Source organism: Drosophila suzukii, chromosome 2R, assembly GCF_043229965.1.
Source record: "Drosophila suzukii chromosome 2R, CBGP_Dsuzu_IsoJpt1.0, whole genome shotgun sequence".
Classification (NCBI taxonomy): Eukaryota; Metazoa; Arthropoda; class Insecta; order Diptera; family Drosophilidae; genus Drosophila; species Drosophila suzukii.
This window is the reverse complement of record NC_092081.1, coordinates 23189068-23209331: the sequence shown is the minus strand read 5'-3', so window position 1 is coordinate 23209331 and position 20264 is coordinate 23189068. Positions and strand designations below refer to the sequence as shown.

The following is a 20264-nucleotide window of genomic DNA, read 5'->3' as shown; positions in this document are numbered from 1 at the left end:
CCATCTCTAATTCAAAGGTTTGTTTACAAAAAGAAATCGATATCAGGTGGTGAAGAAATGGAAGATTCGGACTCAAATGAGGTCCTGATCGAGGAAATAGACAGCAACGACGTGCCGGAGAACGAGCTGGAGCAGTTCCAGGAAACGGAGCCGCTGCGCGTGGTGGACATAATCGACTGCGACGCCGATGGCGAGCGCAGGAGCTTTGAGGAGGAAGAGGAGGAAGGAGCTCTAATCAAGCGCTATGTGCAGGGCGTCCAGTGCCTGGAGTTCCCCGACTTTTGCACCAAGCTGGAGGCCAGCGACGAGGAGGAGGAGGAGCCTCTGGAAACAGCACCGGCCTCCACCAGCGTGGAGCAGCCCAGCACTTCAGCTCAAGCTAAGGCACCGCAAGAGCAGTCCTCGGGAAGTGGTCGTTCCGGCGGCGGTGGCTTCCGGAAGAGTCAGCTGAGCACCGCTCTGCAGGGACTGATGGGCGAGGCCAACCTGAGCTTCGTTTATGGACGCTTTGAAACCGCCGAGCGCATCTGCATGGAGATCATCCGGCAGAATCCGCTGGCCAGCGAACCCTTTTACACCCTGGCCGAGATCTATGAGAACCGCGACGAGGTCAAGTTCCTTAACTTCTCAACGCTGGCCGCCCACTTGAATCCCCAGGATCGGGACATGTGGATACGGGTCTCCGACCTCCTCGTGCAGCAGGGCAACCTGGCCCGTGCCCGCCTCATCTACACGAAGGCCATCAAGATGCTGCCCAAGGTGTATCAACTGCGGCTGCGAAAAGCGCAGTTGCTGCAGAAAATGGGCGAGACCAACGCTTCGATGTTTACGTACTTGAAGATGCTGCCCCTGATGCCGCCAGACGAGTGGAAGATGTGTCTGAACACAGCCAAGAACGTGGCCCGCTACTTCCATGTCCTCGAGAAGCACACACTGGCCCTGGAGGCCATGGAGGGGGCGTACAGCGTTTGCGGAGGGCGCTTCACGCTGGAGGACATTAACATCTACCTGGAACTGCTGATCCTGAACAAGCAGTATGCCAAGGTTTTGCGCTGCCTGCGGGAGCGCACCAACTTTGAGCTGGAGAACGACCAGGAGGAGAGTCTGGAACTGATTTACTTCTGCGAGATCCCGGATGACTATGTGCCCGAGTTACGGGCGAAGCTGTGCGTGAGCCTTATCCACATGCGGGCCCACCACCTTTTGGGCTACATCATCCAGAATGTACAGGAGCACATCACTCTGACGGCGGACAGAGTGGAGCTGTACATGGACATCACGGAGGCTCTGATGCAGGAGCACAAGTACGCCGAGGCCATTGCGCTGATGAGTCCAATCACCGATGGCGACACCGTCGAGTGCCCTGCCTTTGTGTGGCTGCGGCAGGCCGAGTGCCTCCGCCAGTTAAACCGCACCAACGAGGCCATCCAGAGCTACGAGAAGGTAGTGCAACTGGCGCCCTTCTGCTACGACGCACGGTTCACCCTCTCCGCACTGCTGAAGCAGCAGGGCAGACACGAGGAGGCCGTTCAGGCACTGGAGCAGCCGGGCGAAGCCGAGGGCCAGCCTCTGATTGCCCGCCTATTGTACGAGAGGTGTGTGATGCTGCAGCAGATCGGAAGAATCGAGGAGTTCCTGGACGTGGGCTATGCCCTGCTCAGCCGGCACTCAATCAAGCTGTACAACCGCGAGGAGATGATGGCGGCCGCAAATGGAGGCAGTGCCTACAATTCTGAGAGCCTCAAAACCATCATCCAGATGCGCAGCAAGGCGGTAGATAACTCCGCGGAGCAGGATCTGCAGGTGAGTAGGGCTCAAGGGAGTAATAAAACCAACTTGACACATTTCCTTAAAGGATCCCGCCAAGAATGCCGCCAGTGAGACCTCCGATCTGACCGTCAAGGATGAGTTTAACCTCTTCCAGGAGCTGGTGCGTACGGCCTTTAAGCATGGCATGCACAGCGCCGCCGAGAAGATCTGCTTTGCCATGGTGACCACAAAAAGATTTACATACTACCACCACGAGATCGAGAGGATTATGGTGCTGACCTGCTATTACAACGATGACTGTGCCATAGCGTTTTCGTATCTGCGCGAGCTTATCGCCAAACAGCCCAGCCAGACTACTTTGTGGAACATGCTATCGCTGATGATTCAAAAGGGAGACGAGGTTCGCTACTATCGCTACATGCGCCGCCTGATGCAACGCCATCCGGTGGATACCAAACCGATGCGAATCTTCCAGGGCCACTATCACCTGAACTGCGCCTCCTTTAAGTACGCCCTGAACATCTACATGCCCATTCTGCGCGAGAATCCCGATGCACTGGTGGCCCTCTGCATAGCCGTGGCCTTTAACCAACTGTCGCTGCAGAAAAAGGTGCTCCGCAAGTCGGCCTCTGTGGCCCAGGCCGTGGCCTTTGCCCAGCGCTACAAGGAGCTACGATCCGCGGGCCATGAGTTCGGGGACTGCGCCGCCCAGCAGGAGATCTTCTACAACATCGGACGTATCTACCACCAGGCCAACATCCTGCACCTGGCTGTGGAGTACTATGAAAGGGCTCTGGCCGTGCCTCTTCATCCGCTGATTGCAGAGCACGAGTCCACTCTGGGTCTGCAGCACGAGGTGGCCTTCAACCTTCACCTCATATACCGAGCCCATGGGAACAAATGGAAGGCCCGCCAGTACCTGATGCGTTACTGCGTGGTCTAATCTGAGTATATATTTAACTATCCTAAGTAATATCTTTCAGTGGTGTAAATAGCTTTGTATTCATAAGCACTTTTTATATAAAAGGACATTTTATTTCTTATGACTATTGACGATTTTCAGATAGGTATTTTGTTATTACTAAGCATCGAACTAAAACGAATGTTCTTAAAACTCATAGTAACTAATGAAGAACGTTCTCGAAAACGATATAAATCATTTGTCGAAAATGTATATAAAACTTCAAATCTTTAACACTTTTACCTCTGTTTTTGCAAGGAAGATCCCATTTTTGTTATTTAAATTAAGGAAGAACTTTAATTTGACTTCACAACTTGTTGCTTTCTTTGTGACTGAACTATGGCAAACGCTACGGGTATCAGTTATACCGATACGGGAACAATAAAGGGGAATTCCAGTTCTACACTGTCTTATCAATTATAAATTTGCTTCTATAGAGAAAATGTAGCTAGCGAAATTTACGTATACTTATTTGTAGATTTCCTGCGAATTTCACAACAAATTCATATCTGCTAGAGTGGGCATGGCAAACTCCTTTTGGGTCAATCGATAGGTATTGACGAGACAAACACATTTCAATTGTGGGCGCCACAGGTTTGGGCAGTTTGTGGGGGTTGGAGTAGGCATGGCACACTGACGAAGCAAACCTGCGCTGTGCTGGAATCTCTAGAATCTGCATGCCTAATCCCAGTATTGCAGCTCTTATAGTTTCCGAGATCACAGCGTTCATACGGACATGGCTAGATCGACTCGGCTAGTGAACCTGATCAAGAATATAAAAAAAATTCAAAATCTTATACTTCAGCCAAGAAACTAGGAACTTTGAAGACCATTGCGCGAAATAATATTAGAATAAGGAATGGCATACACCGTTATTAAATTCCCTATCGATTGGAATTAAAAACAGCAAGCTCTAATTTTTTACCATTTTTTGCAAAAAGAAACATGAACATATTTTATGCCTACATCTAGGCGCCTTAGGAATTTAAAATGGTCTAATTTTCCTGACGAAATTGATCTGCACTTGCGGGTTGAACGGCTAATTTCTTGCTCTTTGACACCAGGGCATCATAATCCGTAGCAGGTGTCTGCTGGGCGCTAACATTTACCTACTGGAAGGCAACCGTTAGTTTAGTATAAGCAGACTAGAGATGGGCAATCGCTTGATCGGCAACAAGGCCTCCACATATTTTGAAATGGCACACCTCTAGATAGGCCTTAAAAACTAATCGTTGGCCACCTATGAATTTTCCTGTTCACCTGGTGTTTGAAATTTAAAAATCGCCAATTTACTTTAATAAATTAAAAGGATTCGTAACATTTGTTCAGTCAAAATGTTGGATTTATGGCTCTCAGACACCAGGCAAACAGAAAACTTAGCAAGTGAAAGCAGGTAGCTTAATTTGAACTCAAATAACGGTTCATTTTCAAAATGGCGGCCCTTTCCATATTTCCCCTTCCCCTACTGACCAATAGGAATCTATCAACATTGGAAACAACCGTAAGTTAAGAACAAAGTGCAGACTAGAGATGAGCAACTATGGCCGTGTCACGAGCTTGTCACGATATGCACGAAATAAAAGTGAAGTCCTATGCATTTGCATAGGCCGTTCCAAAAGTTAGCAGTCACGAGGTCATCTCCAAGTGAGCTCTGATTAAACTGATCAGCTGATTGATTCTACACCTGCTAAACGTTTATGTTCGCCTGGTGTCTGAAAATTGGTGGTTAAAAAAACATATTGTGATAAAAACTTTATTTTAAAAAATGTCCTTTAAGATTTAGGAGTTTCATTTTTAAGAAGTGATAAACAGAGGATAAAAAGGATCTGATTCCTGCCTAGCAAGCCGGCATGGAGCAGGGACGCGACTTGGTCAGGCGCTTGGAGCACGGCTGTCCGCCATTCTGGGGCTCGCTGACCACGTGGCGACGGCTTTCGGAGGACCCGACTCCACAACTAACACTGCAGGAGGACCAGGGGGACCAATCTGACAGAACGCACCCCTTGGGTTGCTCAGTTTTTGGTGAATACCCCAATCTGACCGCATTGCAGGTGTTTAGGCAGTCGTTCTCCGTGAGGAAGTTGTTCCGGTTGCCACGACATCCTCCGTAGGTGAAGGCGCTACAGCGCTCGCTCTGCGGATCGTAGGCATATCGCATGTAGGTGCCCCTGCATGGACCCACATCTGGAGGCTGGACGCAGATGGTCTTGGCCTGCTCCGCGTTGATGTGGCAGTCCGTGGGATTGACGCACTCCCTCTGCTGGTGCAGCTCCAGGCGTCGCGTGCAGCTGTCCTTATCGGCTCCGTCCTCCAGCAGAACCACACGTGTGCGGATGGTCACTCCGCGGCCACAGGTCGAGGTGCAGGGACTCCAGTCGCTCCATTGTGTGGTGGGGCAGTTCGGATCCGGCAGCTCCACCTCCTCGAACTTGCACTCCGGCCGCATGCACTTGTTCTTCTCCACCACGGTGATGTGGGGGCATCGCTTGCGTCCCAAGTGGTTGACAAAGGTGCGCGTCCGCATGGTGATCCCGATGCCGCAGCTGGCCGAGCACTCGGACCACACGCTCCACGGCGACGTCTTGCATATGCCGGCTCCCTCGCCATTGTCGCCCACCAGGGACTGCGAGTTGGCCAGGTTCTCGCCCTCGTCGTCGTCGCGATCTCTTGGCTGGGATGAGCCACCACCACTAGGGCACTCGGGTATGGAGGCCACGCACATCTCCTTGGACACCAGTTGGCGGACGCACTTGCTCTTATCCGCTGCAGCGGGATACAAGTACTGCCGGCTGCGCATGCGGATTCCCTTACCGCAGCTCACGGAACAGGGACTCCAGGCGGAGTAGTCACTCACCCGGCATTCGGCTGGAAAAGGATAACATTGTTTATTATAAGAAAATTTTAGGCCATGTTCCCCTGAAGAATTCGTTGTTTCATTTATATTTGAGGCGCGAATTCTTTAGATGCGAATGGTACATGGTAACAAGGCATAAAACTGCGAATTCTTCAGAACAGGATATCGCAAATTTTAAACTATAAATTATGATTTACACTATCTTATATCTTTTGAATCATTCGAGTCATACTGTGAATGAAAATGATTCGAAACTTTAAAGGTGTCGCACACTTTTCATTCATCCAGGGATACACTTTATAAGTTATCCCAACCCACCTCTGGTGTCCTGCTCCTCGGCATCATCGGACACCTCCAACTGAAGGGCCTGCAGGAACTCATCATCGCAGTTTCGGGAGACAATCTTCTCACGTCGCAGGTACAACTTGGCCAGGGGAGTCATCTGGCGGCTCTGGGGATTGTAAAAGGGTGACCTTGGATCCTCTGGATACATGGTGGTGATGCGGTACATTCGCTCCGGCGGCTGTGTCTCCGAGTTGGGTGACTGACGTAAAAGATCCATTAAATGTTTGAAATGTATAGAAGTATTTCATTTAAACGTTACCATGTAGGAAATGCCACTATCGGTGCCTGCATCCCAGGGATAAAGATCAATGTCCAGTGACTCCTTCCAGCTGCAATCCTCGGTGCAGAGATCCAGTCCACTTATGCCCACCACCCAATCCGGGGAGGGTCCAAACATGGACGCCAACGATACCTTGGGATGCTTGCGATCCACACGGAACTTGGCGGAGGTGTTCTGGTTGACATGGGGGTACCACAATCCGGCTGCCTTGATCAGGGTGCGCAATTTGGGCCCATTTCCGCGCAGCTCCGTTTCCAGAGCAGTCGGAGAACCCCACTCCGCCAGAGAGCGGAATCCCGCGGTGGCTATGTGGTTCTCACCCCAGAAGGAGAAATTCGACTCGTGCGAGGCGCCAATGACATCGGAAAAGTGCGTCAACCAGATGGCGAAGGGATAGTCCTTGGGATGGGTTTCATTCGACCAGATGCCCTCGAAAACGAACTGAAAATTGGAGACAAAATCTTGAAATCCCGGGGTTTTATGAGCTCTTCCCCCGACTTACGCTATATTTGGCCTCATCGCAGGCGCAGCATTCCTTTTGTGCAGCAACTGCATCCGGTTTTCGCTCACAGATCACGGTGGATAGGCTACCATCGTCCGCGAACCAGGCCCTGGGACCCTCGTAGACCATCGCAGACAGGGACACACAGCCGGAACCCGCCTCCGGAGCCACCCACATGACCTGCACCTCCGTTTTGGGCAGATCATCCGCCTCGGAAACAGTATTCACACATCGGTCGTTGAACTGGGTCAGGGAGTCGCTAAACAGCTGGAAGCGACCCACTCTCCTCGGACTGGCCGCCTGGGGACGACGTGCTCCGGTGTGGGCCTCCGCGGCGATGGTGAAGTGGGTGAAATGCTGGATTTTCGTATGAGTTCTGGATCCAAGTAGTAGCACTGCAAAAACATTTAAAATTCAAATTTAAAATTTCGATAAGAACAAAACACTAATCGATTACAAAGTCTAGAACTAGAATCAACACTATAGTCGTCTCGCTCCCGCTGCTGATTTTTGAGACATCACGCAATTGTGCGCGAATTAAAAATTATTTATAAGTTCGAGTGGCATATAAGACTGAATTGGAAACAAAAGATATTTAACTGATCAACAGATTAATGACGGAATCCACATATGATATCTGCAACATGTTTCCTATTAAACGCAATCTGATCGAAGATGCCAATCACTAAATTGTTACCTGCCAAAGACATACTTTAATAAGACACAATTTACATACCCTTCAAAAAACAACTATTTTAAAGAGAAGATGCAAAATTTACCAATGAAGCACAAATCAACTTGCAAATAATTATTTTTTTAAATAGTTTGATTCGTTAATCTGCCACCGACCAACCACGCTGTTCGGGAAGTATGCCGATATATATCGTACTTGGTCCTGCGAACATCCCATCACTATCAAGAAACATTGCTAAACCAAAACCAAACAAAAATTCCCTAAATTCGTTGTTATATTATTCGTTTTGTTTTAAATAATGTCGTCCTTTCTGGACATGCTGTCGGGCAGCGGGGAAGTGGACCTGAAGAAGTGCGGCGACGTGGTGGTCTCGCCCTGCGATAATATGATCGCGCTTTACTGCCACTTCTGCCGGGACATTTTCACCCAGTTGCCGGAGTTCCTGAGACACCTGCAGTGGGCGCACGCCGATGCGCTGCACTTCACCAAGGAGCACAACGTGTACAGCGTGGAGGAGCTGATGTCCGATGAGCTGGAAGACCAGGAGGATGCCCAGTCGGCGGGAAACAGCAGCAGCAGCGGGGACTCCGGGGTGCAGGCAGAATCGGAGGAGCCAGTGGCCCCCAAGGATTACCAGGATGACCCACAAGATACCATAGAAAAACGTAAGCAACTAGATGCATTTCCTTTATACATAGGTGTCATTTTAAATCCAAATCACATGTTCCACAGTGAAACCTATATATAAATCCGATTCAAAAAAGGTTCTGCCAGATGAAAATGACTTCAGAGAGAAGGAACCAAAGGTTCAGGGCCGGGGATTCAATGGACCTCGCAAGGCTGAAAATAAGGGAAAATCCCTGAAGATATGCGAACTAAAAAGTCACGCTATAGCCAAGAAATCGAGGAAACACATGAGCGTCGTGAAGAGCCGCATACTACAAGCCATTAAAGGCGACTTGCCTGCAAACCTTCAGATGAAACCACCAAATACCAAATGCAGTCTTCCCATAACTGAACCTCTTCAGGAAGACAACATACCCACACATAGCTTTCATACACCTCCTAAACCTGTGCCGACCTCATCTAGTTTGAGTGTGAGGAAGTCTACTTTAACTAAGGCACAATACTGTGTGGTGAAGAAACCACTGAACATGAAACCAAAGCCCATTTCAACTGGTCATGAAGAAAGAATGCTTGAAATCTCCAAACCTGCTAGCCAAAGTCAAGTGGTTAAAAAAAGAAAATCATCCCCCTTACAAATACGGCATGTCGAAGTTTTTCCACCTCTTAATTTAGTTCCTACGGCGCTAATTAAACCAAAAGAACCTATTAAAGACTTTTCAAACCTTCCACCTCTTCATAAACATGCAAAGACGTTGATTAAACCAGAAAATGCTATTGAAAACAGTTCAAGCATTTCAGCCTTGGTCAAAAAGGTTTCCAACCCACATCAGACTAACAAACCGTCGCTGAAAAGAGTTTTCGGAGAAAATAACCAAGACACAAGTCAAAGTCTTACAGGGCGCGAACTGAATTCAAGTATTGCCCAAAATCCATTAAAAACCAATACTAAAAAGTTTTTAAAGCTCAGTGCCAAATTGGAGCAGGAAAACCTACTAAGACCTTCTACCGACAATACTGTATGTTCTGTTTCTGAGAAGAATAATACGAAATTTAGAACACTTGTGCTGGGAAATAAGAATGTACTAAAAAAGGAGCAGACCAGTCCCACAAAAACTGCACGTTTGGCAACTCCCTCAACAGAAATTTTGAAAAAAGTTGGGGTGAGCGAATAATTGCAAACATTGCACGACTTACATCTAATAACTTAAAATTTTTTAGTTGCCAGCAATCATAGATAGCACCTATGAGGACACAAAAGCGTTGGACGAGTTGGTGAACTTGCGCGAAAAGGCTGCCCAGTTTAGTAAAATCTACAGAAAGTACGACTCAATTTGGAACTATAGAAATATAAACCCGCCAGTCAAACATGAATTCATTGCTTGCAAGGTTGCCGCATTAACTGCGGAAGTGAACTTGGCCATGAAGTGCGACCTGTCCGAAAGTGATATTAAACGCATTGTTAACCTGATCTCAGTTTGGAACAAAGATATGGTTAATCTTCAGACAGTCAATCCTTCAACAATTACGGCCACCGCTCAACGTCATTTAAGTTTATTCAAGTATTTGCCTGTTAAGTTTGCATACTTTTGCGAGAGTTGCGATGACATCTTTACCTTTGAAGAAGTCTTCAATAAGCATTCGTTGTCCCACCAACCCGTTCCGTACCGTTGCCCAATATGTCAGAAAGCTTTCAAACACCAGGGATTCTACGATAAGCATGTGCGAACCTTTCATGCCTAAGCAGCTTCTAAGTTATAGTTATACTTATTGAAAAAGTGGGAATACTGTTTTCTTTAGAGTTTAAATCTTAAAGTTGCTTTACCTTGACTAATAGGTACAGTCTGGGTTTTTGACTGCTAAGTTATATTAATTATAAAAGTTCATGTACTACATTTTTATATTTAACAAACAGTCTGTCTATTTTGTAGTTGAGTTTCAAATAAACAGCACCCCACTCTGTTGCTATATGTTTCAGTTCCTTTCATCATTAAGACAACATGAATATTACACACATATAGCATTATCAAAATGCGAGTTAAACTGACCAGATGGACACCCCATGATCTGGATTCTCTTATCGCCTCGATGGCTCTTGTTTTTCTTTCTCAAGTGACCCCGCCGATTACGAAACCAGCCAGCCACCTTCCCGACTTACAATTATACGTCTTGCCGGGCACATATCCGTTGGGTCCATCGGCCACAATTAATTTGTATCCATTGTCGCCGCGTGTGCGTCGACCGTGGTTCAAGTGGGTGGGCGCCCGGGGACATGCGGTGACCGTACTAATTGTCAGCCAGACGACGACGACGAGGCGGATGAGCAGTGGCAGCGATTGCCCCATCTCTCCAGTGCTTTGTTTCCCGCGTTATCACTTGACTCGATTTGTGGGCTGGACTGCAGCCGCGACCGTTTCAGGCGAGGCTCAAAAACAGACTAATCGAGCCGGAGAGGCGATAGAGCTATCTTTAAGTCGTACGGCGACCCGATGCCGGATGCTTCGGGAACTCTGATTACAAACAGCACTCGTGCAGTGATCTTGACTTTCTTAATCCACTTGCTCCTTGATTAGTTTCTATTTGGTATATATTTCGTGGTATAAATGTTGCCGTACAATTTACAAATAATATTACAATTATATATTTCCATATCATCGGTAACAGTGTTCACTATCGTAGTTCGTAGTTCATAAATTTGTAGGTTGGCTCTGCGCTCACCAAGTAGTTTGATCCGCGAGGATGCGCCCTAAGAAACTCATCGTTGGTCGAGAACAAAGCAAATATACTGATAACTCAAACTGAGACTGATCACACGGTTGGCATTCGATCGGTTAATAGGGAATACATGTGAGAACAATAAAGCATAGGGTCATAAATCACAATTGCAAATTAAGTTAATACTAAAAGGTCAGAATAGGCGTTTCCCGGTGATCCAAGAGGTCTGCAAGGAACAGATCGATGAGTATAAATAGTGGCTTGGAAACCATGCAATTGCTTACCCTTAGCAATGCTCCACCAGGGCAGTGTCACATAGGTGAGGAATGCATTGAGCGGCGTCGACTGCTGTCGCCTGTTCTCCTTCCAGAAGTGAAAGGACTGCGTGAAGCCTCGACTGGTCCACAGGGGATTATAGGCGCCGTCGTCGAGTTCTAAAAGTAGACAAGGCACACAGGATCAGTAAAAGGAAATCACAAATACAAGAAACTAAGTACATGCATTATAGATCAAGGAACCGTCATAATGAACCATAGATTAACCTTTTATTGCCTTTTTGGGCACATCACACCAGTAGTAGATGTTGGTGCCATCGGGAGTTCTGCGCTTGGGCACCAAATGCAGCATCTTGCTGACATGAGCCTGCTTGGCTGTCCTCGGTAGAGTAGCACTGCTCGCCTCCTGGTTGCCATTGGCCACATCCAGCATGGGCGTCAGCTCCGTGGGCGAAATCACCTTGGATACATCGCTCTCTTCGTTCTCATTGTTCGCGTTCGGCTGCAGTGGATGGTTCTCCGGCTCCACAGGCAGGCGGACACACTTCTCGAAGCGGTTCGGTGGCGTCTTGGGTGATTCCACCACCGGCAGCTCCTCACGTCCACGAACGCTGATCATCAGCTTGCTATCGCTCTCACTCAGGATGGCCATTTTGGCGGCTCCAGCTCCTTCCGATTCACTCCCATTCAGGGAAGTGGCATCATCGGCGATCTCGTACTCCTCGGTTTTGGAGGTGTCCAACTTGGGGTTATTATTATTGACTGCTTTGTTTTTGGCTGCTGCACCCGATTTGTCCTTGTCCTTGTCTTTGTCCTTGCCGGCCTTAAGCCGCTTGGGCGACATCTTGGCCAGAAAGTTGGTACTTGAGCCGTTGACCTTCTGATTTGACGACTTTTTGTCGTTCTCCTTGTTCTTATCCTTTTCCTTATCTTTGTCCTTCTCGAGATCCTTGGCCTTGCTCGAGCGCAGTCTTGGGGGAATGATCTTCTTGGTGGACACCGGAAGGCTGGTCCTGCGGTCAGCGGCGCTCAGGGAGGCGCTCCTGGTGATGCTCCCGCCCTGCTGCTTGCGCTTGTGCTCCGACGGAAGCCGGAAACTGTTCCTTTTGCCAACCACCAGCTCGCTCTCAACACTCAGGATGCTGGTCTTGGGCTTGGGACGGGTGGGCCGCTTGTCGGGCATCTTGGCCAGGCAGGCGGGCGACTCGTTGGACGGATCCTCGCAGCTGGGGCAGTAGATCTCGGACATTTCCGGGGTGTCAGTGTTCTTGGCCGACGCCCAGCGCTTCTTGCACTTCTTGCCACCAAAGCAGTTGCATCCCGTGGATGAGCTCTGTCCGGAGGACCCGTTGTTTTCGCCGGACACGGTCACCTCCACGGCGGCACTCAATGGGGGCGGAGTGACAGCCGGAACAGCAGCTGCCGCTGGAGCTGAAGCCGGAGTGGAAGTACTCTCACTTGGAGAATCTTGGGGCAACTTTTCTTGGTCACCAGTCGCGAGTTTGTTTGTCTCGCAGTTCGGATTTGGGTGCAGTTTTGCCGCGGAGGCCGAGAAAGCAGGACGTTGCTGATCTACAAGTAGATATAGATCGGTTTTGCGTTTTAAAAGCATATACATCGACACACATGTACAACCGAGGATCGGCCCAAGCAACTTAATCGGTAATTGGCAACAGAAAGCAGTGGAAATAATAACCAGAATAGGGAAACACAAAAAGCTAGGGGATCGATCGGTGGGAGGTAGGGAAATGGATGCCTAATGAATATACAACCAAGCCACCACCACGTAAATTATAATTTCTAAGGGAAGTTGGGAGAAGGATGGTTCTATGGGATGTGGTGAACGATTCCCTCCATGTGTCAAAACAAAAGCCAAACGAAATATAATTTTGGTTGTCCTTAGTGTAATAGTTGTCCTGCTTTCTCGGCAATGTCTGGTGTTCTCTTTATATATATACTCTGGAGTCGTTTTTTAGGGGCACATATAAAGTATATATATAAATTTGATAGTAGGAAGTTTTGTAAAAAGAAAATCAATAGAACCACAACACATTACGAGAAGTAAATCAGGAATATGAACGGAAATGAAAGGAGCAAGCGCAAAAAGCAGAACTAACTACGGTAACAACTACAAGCAATGTATAATTCTAAATATCATGCAACTAAAGGATGCTCAAATGAAGAGGTAACTATGATAAATAATTAGTGGTTCACACTGACCATCGCGCAGATCGCCGGCCTCGATCTCGGACACCTCGCTAGCTAGCGAGTCCAGGCCCTCGTTCTCCGAACGCGCCTTGGCTCCCACACTGGGACTGGTGCCGCTGCCCACCATGTCCTGGTTATTAGAGCCCTTGGTGCGCCAGCCGTAGCGGGAGAAGTTGTTGAGATTGGCACTCGGATCGCTGAGACGTCGCTGGTGTCGGTAAGTGCAGTAGTCGTCGTTCTCCTCCTCCCACTCGTCCCACATGTCGGTGGCGCAGAATCCCGGCTCGCTCGTGGGCGTCTCCACTCCGGAACCCTTTGGCTTGGTCACTGCCATCTCGGCGTGGCCCTTTCCCTGCGGTCCCTTCATCCGGACGAACTCACAGCGCGTTTGGACGCCAGCTCCACTGCTGAAGAGGCCAAAGGACATGCGCTGCGCCACCTTGGAACTCAGACTGGATTGCTAGGGACCCAAATTAACAGAGTTGTATAAGAAACGGTTGACTCTGGGTGAGACTTCCACTTACCCTGGCATCGTAGACCTTCTTCAAGGCATCGTAGCGTATGGATCCCAAGAAGATCACCCCCTGGACCGCTCCGTCCTTGTCATTGGCCACCAGCTCCACGCACACCATCTCCCCGTCGCGCACCAGGATGTCGCTGAACACCTCGTCGAAGTTGTCCACCATGAAGCAGATGTGTGGATACGTGATCTCCTCGCCCTCGCCTTTCGTGTCCATCTTGCGACGACTGGGACTTGCGTACACCCTCTGCGAATGCCTCCTCAGCACCTGAAGCTCCTTGGGCGAGGTCCTGGTACAGATGGCCAGGGTAAGTGTGTAATCGAACTGGTGGATGACCATGTTGAGATACACAGTCTCCTCCCAGTCCACATCGGGATCGCCGATGGGCAGTTTGCGCGAATCCTTGCGGAATACCTCCACCTCAGTCTGTTTTGGGAATACGTTGCTATAAATTATTAGGTGTGACCGGTTGAACCAGAGGCTCACCTCAAATTTTGGCATGTGGCGCGAGGAGCTCTTCACGTGCTTCTTGCGCACAAAGAAGAGCAAGTCATCCGAGTCGATGCTGTGCTCGGGCTCTGTCTGGAAGAGGAAGTGCCGCACGAACAGGTCCGTCCAGTAGGTGGTGCCCTGAAGGACCACGAAGCCGCCATCTAAAAAGGGCAGGAAACAAGGTGGTTTGTTATTGTGTATCCAAAATGACTTAGCGTTCGATCTATTATTCAAATATTCAGGTCACCATTTTTCAAAGAAGTTCATATGTAAGTACTTATACTCGATACTAATCTATTTACAAAGGATTGGATTCCAAACTTTTGATGGGAGTTCAAAAGATAAACGTAGATAGAGGGGATTATCTTTAAGCTATTATTCTACAACGAATCATAACAAGTAATTAAGAAATTTTGAAATAAGTTTCTATCCTTAGCTCAATCCATTTTCTTCTTTTTTCCTCCACGGATGGTGAGCACCCATGAGAACTGGGGATGCTGATGGTGACCGACAGGTGGAACAGCTGTTTGCGGTTTTCCCATCCTGCCTTTGGGCCCGATAAAAGTAAAAGCCGCTTATGTAAAGGAAAACAAAGAGGTTGGCCAAATGTGGGGCGGAAAGGGCACGCACACAGGCGCACCAGGGCACACACACATCCTTGGGGGTTGCCCCGTGCGACAAATCGATAAAGTGCAAATGTAGACAAATTTTCCCTGCAATTCGGAGGAAAATCGGGTGCTCCGGAGTCCGGATTAGGGCGATACCCACCGTCCTTGAGCAGCTGGCGCATCTCCTTGGTGCGCTGGAAGTTGATGTCCTCCAGGAGCTGCTGCAGCGGCGTCTGGGACCCCTTCAGCAGGGCGGCAGCGGCGCTGGCGAGGGCCATCCTAAAGGGGGATTTCCACGGTTCCGCGCTTCCGGATGACGAATGTCGCTGCGGAATGGTGAGAGGTGGTGATGGTGCCACTATTTCACAACCTCCAAGACATCACGGCGTTTGCGGGGGGTGGTGGTGGGCGGCAGCGTGGGGGCGCGGCTAGCGCTGTCTATTTTCCAGCATTTGTTGTTGCTCCGCGGTTGTTTTTTCTCTTTTTTTGCAATTGGAAAATTTAGTCGGCGGAGAGGAGCAGCTTATCTCCTCGGCACTTGCAAATCGCAACTGAGCAGCAACTCGCGAACACCCTCGCTTTTCCTACCCTCTGTTGGGGGTTGTTTTCTCCCTTATCCGCGGAGTATCCCCCATCTGTATTATCAGGCATCAGCTGTTCCCATCACTTCACAGTTTCTTTGTGCTATTTATATTTAGTTGCCAATATACCAAATATACTGGAAACACAACTCTTTTGTCTAGTTCTTAAGCTTTTGTTTTTTAATACCTTTTTTTTTAACAACTAAATAGCTGTAACGTAATAGCTGAAACGTAAGTGTCGGCAAAACGTAAGGACAACGTAGCTGTGGAAATCTCGGTACTGGAACAACAAAGAACTGCTCACAAGTTCCACTTACAGGGCTGGGTGGTTGTTGTCGATATCGATAACCGGGACCGGGCCGGACCGGTACATTTAAACGCAATGGTTTTTGGGTGTATCTCCCACCCCTCCTTTATCAGCGTGTCCAAATCAAGGATACCTGATGGGGCCATCAGCTCCAGCTTCTTTTTCCATTTTTTGCCAATCATTCGACATTCAGTTGGAGCTGACCTCCGTCGACCAGTTCTAGGATGCGCTCCCCGCGTCACACACTAAAATCAAAATGCAGGGAAAACGTGGTAAGGAATTTCAAGGTAGACAAGAATTTTCAAAATCCTGCGAAGGGATCCATAATAAAATGGGAGCCTATCAAATACAAAAAGTTTAAAATATACCGTAAACGGTTATCACACCTGGTAAAATAGATTTGGTAGCGTTGCCAAACCAGGAATTTAATCGATAATACTAAGCTTACGGGCGTGCGATAAGAGCTTACCAACGGTTATCGAATTCGAATTTACTATAACAAATACAGTAAATAAATAAAAAAGATGCTTTCCTTTATAAAGCCAAATAAAATGATGATATGTTTGCGGACTGGTTCCGAAATGAATCCTTATTCTCTTCTCTTTTTATTTTTAATAGGGCCATTTAAATCATGTTGCCCCCATATAAAAAACGATTTCAAAATAACCATTTCTTAATTCAAAAAGAATTTTCAACTACCCAAGCGAGCACTCTTACTAATTACGCACAGCGTCATTCGATTCTTGAAGAGTTTTTATGTCATCCTGCAGCTCCTTCAGCTCGCGGAGCATGGTGCGCGAGAGCTGACCTTCTGGAGTGGCCAAGGGCTCAAATAAAAGCATTCGCAGCGATTCCCTTAGCATAACCTCAACTTGTTCCAATTCCACCTAAAAACAAAAATATATAGAGATGATGCTTAAGGATAATTATGACTTTTTCCACCACTAGATCCCTGGAACTCTGCTCCTTCTCGTTGAAAAGCTTTCTGGTCAGTTCCGCCTGCGTGTTGGCCAGTTCATAGAGAGCGATAGCCTTTAGTCTGGAGACTCCAGGAGCTATCACCTTGAGCACAAGTAGTATCTCCTGGCACAAACGGATCTTCCTCTCGTAGACCTTCTTATTTGGCCGGTGCGTTATGTTCTGAAGGATCTGACGAAGGATAGAGGCAATGTTTTGTTTTATGTCCAGCATTAAGAAATGATTCCCATGCAGGAGTCGGGTCAACTTCGCCAACAGAAGCTCCAGCCTGTATATATCATCCCTGGCGTGGAATATTTCCTCCTTTGCCCGCTCCAGCATATTCGATACAAACTCCTGTTTCAGCGAGTGCTCCGGGTTGAGGAGGCACTGCCAGGTTCCCGTCTCCCTCTGACGGACTATGTAGCCCCCCCGGCAGGAGCAGTGGCTGCAGATGAAGCTGCTCATGTGGGTGCCCAGTTCGGTGGGATCCTGGCAACGCGGACAGGTGCAATCGAAGCACTTGCCCTCCCTGAGGATTTGTCGACGCTCCTCGGTGCCCAGGAGTACGTTGGTGTAGCAATTGTAGAGGATCTCCCCGGCGGCTATGAACCGATTGGAGAAGACCTTAATCCGCCGCTCGTCGTCGATGGCGGTCTGCAAGTTGGGCATGCAGCTGTGGGGAAAAAGTGCCGCCCTCCGGTACAATCCTCGTATGGAGCCTCCCGGTTCTGGAGCCCTTATCTCAAAGGCATTGATGTCCAGGATACCCAGTAGACCCTGAACCAGCTCCTCGTCCGCACCGCCACGCAGTTGTTTCAGCACTCCGCCATTCTCCAAAGGAGCAAGGGCATGCTCCTGGTACTTTTTCCAAATATCGGTGCCCTTTCTAGCCGCCAGTTGAGCTTCCATTTGGGTCATCTCCTCGTACAAGGGTTGGGTTTCTTGATGCTCCCTCAGAAGCAAACACTTAAGGGCTGCCTGGACTTCGGTGTGCTCCTTTCCCTGGAGAACCGCCAGTTGGTCCTCTGAAAGCTCCAGCTCAGAAAGCCTCTGGCAATTGCGCACGTCATGATCCTCGCAATCCTCGCACAAGGCCAAAAGACGGCACTTTCTAAGGAGCTTACATAAGAATCAGAGCTGGACGAAAATCTTCTATGGAGTCCACCCACCTGCAAAAGCTCTCGGTGAGCTTGAAGCACTTGGAGCAGCGACGATCGCCCATTTGGGGTAACACCACGATGGGACTCTCCAGCAGCAGGGTCTCGCCAGCCCGAAGATTACACCGGGCAACCACAAACCTTTAGGGAAATAGGGATTACATATTAAATGGGTTATAGTGGGGTACACTATCTAGTAGAACCCACCTGCCCAGCGTGTCATTCTGCTTTACCTCGCACTTCTTCACAAAATCGTCCGTTACTGCAGCCATTCTCTGATCCCGTTCCCTTCGGCTACCTTTGGCATACTGACAACACAACCAGCGCCATGCTGCAACTTATTTTTAATTGAACGACAATTCTTTATTTATTTCTTGGTCAATGATTCCCCCACCCAGCCGCCAAACGTTGAACCGTGTCGCCAGTGCACGTACACACATTGTAAGAGTGGCCACGACTGAAGGAAGGGAACACTGCTTCCATTCGACTAATCTAATTTATTTTATATTTAAAAATCCACGCAGCTGCGGATTGCATACAAGACTCATTGAAAAACATTTTGCCTTCCTATCGGCCGTACTTCTTCAGATCGGACTCAATACGCTCCAGCTCCATGGAAATCCGGTCCGAAAGATAGCCTTCCGCTGAGTTTTCCGGCTCGAAGCGAAGTAAGTCCATGGCCTCCTTGGCCACCATACTGGCGGTCCTCAAATGAGCCTTTAAAACAAATCCATTAAATTAAAAAAAAAAAACTCATCAAATTTAAAACGACCCATTTTACTCACCACGTATTCCTTTTTGTCCAGGTCACTCTCCGCAAACTGCAGTTCCACGAGCTCCACCAACGCCAGCAGATACTCAAACAGACCGATGGCATACAGCTTGGAGAGGCCCGGTACCACAGCCCGGCAGACGGGCAGCAGATCGGAACAGAGTTCCACCCGACGGGCTAGGAGCTTCTTGCACGGCTGCTCCATTGAGTTCATCAATGCCGCAGCCCGCAAAATACTGGCAATGTTCTGCTTGATGTCGAGCAGCATAAAGTGGTTGGGATGGAGCAGGGGCCCATATTGGGTCAGCAGGGATTCGTAGACCTGCAGCTCACCCCGGGCCTCGACCAATGCTGATCCCACTTCGGCCTGCAGTTCGTGGACCTCAGCGGCGGTAAGAAGGGTATTACAATCCGGGCAGCGCCAGTCACCCAGCCTTCCGTTGGGATCTATCTCACAAATCGAAAATCCGCCGCACTCTCTGCACTTCATGCTACTCATGTGGGTGCCCATCTCAGTGGGATCCAGACAGCGCGAGCAGGTGCACTCCAATCTCCGGGTAAGCCGCAGTTGGTGCTGTCTCTGGCTGGTGCCCATCAGGGGATTGGTGTACGAGTTGTATATAATATCACCCGGCTGCAGGGGAACAGCCGCATACAGCTTCATGTTGAACTGCTCATCCAAAGCGACCACCGTATTGGGAACGCAGTGGTGTGGTAAACCAGCTCCACAAACGAAGACTCCCTTCAAGGTATCACCATCCCTGGCGGTCACCTCAAAGGAATTGCTGTCGATGCGGATGCAGTGGGCGTGCAGCCCATCCGAAGTCAACTGCTGAGCGGGTAGAGCACCCACGAGGCCACTCTCCATCAGTGGACGTACCACTAGCTCCTCGTGCTCTTGCCACATTCCTTCTCCGTCGCGGTAATCAGCCAGATTTACAGGTACATCCAAGAGCATTTGGCAATCCGCCCTCGTATCAGGATTCTCCAGCAGAAGGAGCAGCTTCAGCAGTCCACATATGCCATAGTTCTTCACTAGAATGTCCTTGCAGATGGCTTTCCCCGCTCCGCTGGAGAAGAACTGGCATTCGAACTCGTCATGCTGGCTGCAGTCCATGCACAGGGGAAACACCTGGCACCTCCGGCACATCACATAGGATTCCTGGAGGCATTGGGCGCACTTTAGCTGGTGACATTCCCAGTGGGGAGCCACCAGCAGGGGCCGCTCCTCCAAAATCGTGTCTCCCGGTTCGATGTTTATGCCTGCCACCAAGTGCCTGCGAAATAATAATTATAATTAATTTCTATATTTTATTAAGCTCAGCTCAGCTCACCTGCCCAACTTCTCGTTGTGAACCTGCTGAATATTTTCGCCAAATTCTTGCATCGATTACGTGTGTTGTTGCCTGGCGTGAAAACTATTCAGTTAGTGATTCGATTTTGCCAACGGCTTGTGGTTCTTTTACTCACCCAAAACGCACTGAGCAATTATAAATATACTCTGCGGTGTTGCTGGTCGAGGAATTTCCCTCTTTTTCAGGAGCCCTGTCGTTTTGCTAAGTACTTTCGCTAATTGCGTGCGTAGCTCGAACGAGATGCTGCTTTATTTATAGACTCAGTCGTTTGGAGGAGGTGATG

At 48.9% G+C, this 20264-nt stretch overlaps 6 protein-coding genes across 9 annotated transcripts; 2 read left to right on the top strand and 4 right to left on the bottom strand.

Moving 5' to 3' along the window:
• The first annotated feature begins 4 nt into the window (after window positions 1–4).
• Window positions 5–3148, top strand: LOC108010235 (general transcription factor 3C polypeptide 3). The gene is made up of 2 exons (XM_017075088.3): window positions 5–1803; window positions 1856–3148. Exons 1-2 carry the CDS (start codon window positions 58–60, stop codon window positions 2711–2713), a joined length of 2604 nt encoding a protein of 867 aa, XP_016930577.2. The 5' UTR covers window positions 5–57; the 3' UTR covers window positions 2714–3148.
• Window positions 3149–4468: 1320 nt separating this feature from the next.
• fat-spondin (extracellular matrix protein f-spondin) lies at window positions 4469–10473 on the bottom strand. Its single transcript, XM_017073593.4, has 5 exons — window positions 10189–10473; window positions 6713–7107; window positions 6190–6651; window positions 5904–6129; window positions 4469–5596 (listed from the first exon to the last, which is right to left on the bottom strand). Exons 1-5 carry the CDS (start codon window positions 10373–10375, stop codon window positions 4569–4571), a joined length of 2298 nt encoding a protein of 765 aa, XP_016929082.2. The 5' UTR covers window positions 10376–10473; the 3' UTR covers window positions 4469–4568.
• On the top strand, window positions 7605–9998 carry tef (teflon). Its single transcript, XM_017073594.4, has 3 exons — window positions 7605–8071; window positions 8139–9193; window positions 9252–9998. The coding sequence occupies exons 1-3, from the start codon at window positions 7705–7707 to the stop codon at window positions 9771–9773; spliced, it is 1944 nt and encodes a 647-aa protein (XP_016929083.2). The 5' UTR covers window positions 7605–7704; the 3' UTR covers window positions 9774–9998.
• A 126-nt stretch (window positions 10474–10599) lies between the features above and the next one.
• Window positions 10600–15563, bottom strand: LOC108009321 (uncharacterized protein KIAA0930 homolog). Of its 2 annotated transcripts, XM_017073591.4 has the most exons (7): window positions 15010–15563; window positions 14236–14402; window positions 13753–14175; window positions 13241–13688; window positions 11288–12592; window positions 11030–11179; window positions 10600–10971 (listed from the first exon to the last, which is right to left on the bottom strand). In XM_017073591.4, the coding sequence occupies exons 1-7, from the start codon at window positions 15125–15127 to the stop codon at window positions 10931–10933; spliced, it is 2652 nt and encodes an 883-aa protein (XP_016929080.2). In that variant the 5' UTR covers window positions 15128–15563; the 3' UTR covers window positions 10600–10930. The 2 variants fall into 2 exon arrangements, with proteins under 2 accessions (XP_016929080.2, XP_016929081.1); XM_017073592.4 differs by lacking the exon at window positions 11288–12592 and having other exon boundaries at window positions 15010–15560.
• Window positions 15564–16425: 862 nt separating this feature from the next.
• SmydA-6 (SET and MYND domain containing, arthropod-specific, member 6) lies at window positions 16426–18199 on the bottom strand. Of its 2 annotated transcripts, XM_017073191.4 has the most exons (4): window positions 18062–18199; window positions 17867–17995; window positions 16680–17808; window positions 16426–16624 (listed from the first exon to the last, which is right to left on the bottom strand). In XM_017073191.4, exons 1-4 carry the CDS (start codon window positions 18124–18126, stop codon window positions 16454–16456), a joined length of 1494 nt encoding a protein of 497 aa, XP_016928680.2. In that variant the 5' UTR covers window positions 18127–18199; the 3' UTR covers window positions 16426–16453. The 2 variants fall into 2 exon arrangements, with proteins under 2 accessions (XP_016928680.2, XP_065719862.2); XM_065863790.2 differs by lacking the exon at window positions 18062–18199 and having other exon boundaries at window positions 16680–17816.
• A 132-nt stretch (window positions 18200–18331) lies between these two features.
• On the bottom strand, window positions 18332–20237 carry SmydA-7 (SET and MYND domain containing, arthropod-specific, member 7). Of its 2 annotated transcripts, XM_017073194.4 has the most exons (4): window positions 20097–20237; window positions 19961–20032; window positions 18640–19903; window positions 18332–18571 (listed from the first exon to the last, which is right to left on the bottom strand). In XM_017073194.4, the coding sequence occupies exons 2-4, from the start codon at window positions 20011–20013 to the stop codon at window positions 18422–18424; spliced, it is 1467 nt and encodes a 488-aa protein (XP_016928683.2). In that variant the 5' UTR covers window positions 20014–20032; window positions 20097–20237; the 3' UTR covers window positions 18332–18421. The 2 variants fall into 2 exon arrangements, with proteins under 2 accessions (XP_016928683.2, XP_016928682.2); XM_017073193.4 differs by having other exon boundaries at window positions 19961–20101.
• Between the last annotated feature and the right edge of the window lie 27 nt (window positions 20238–20264).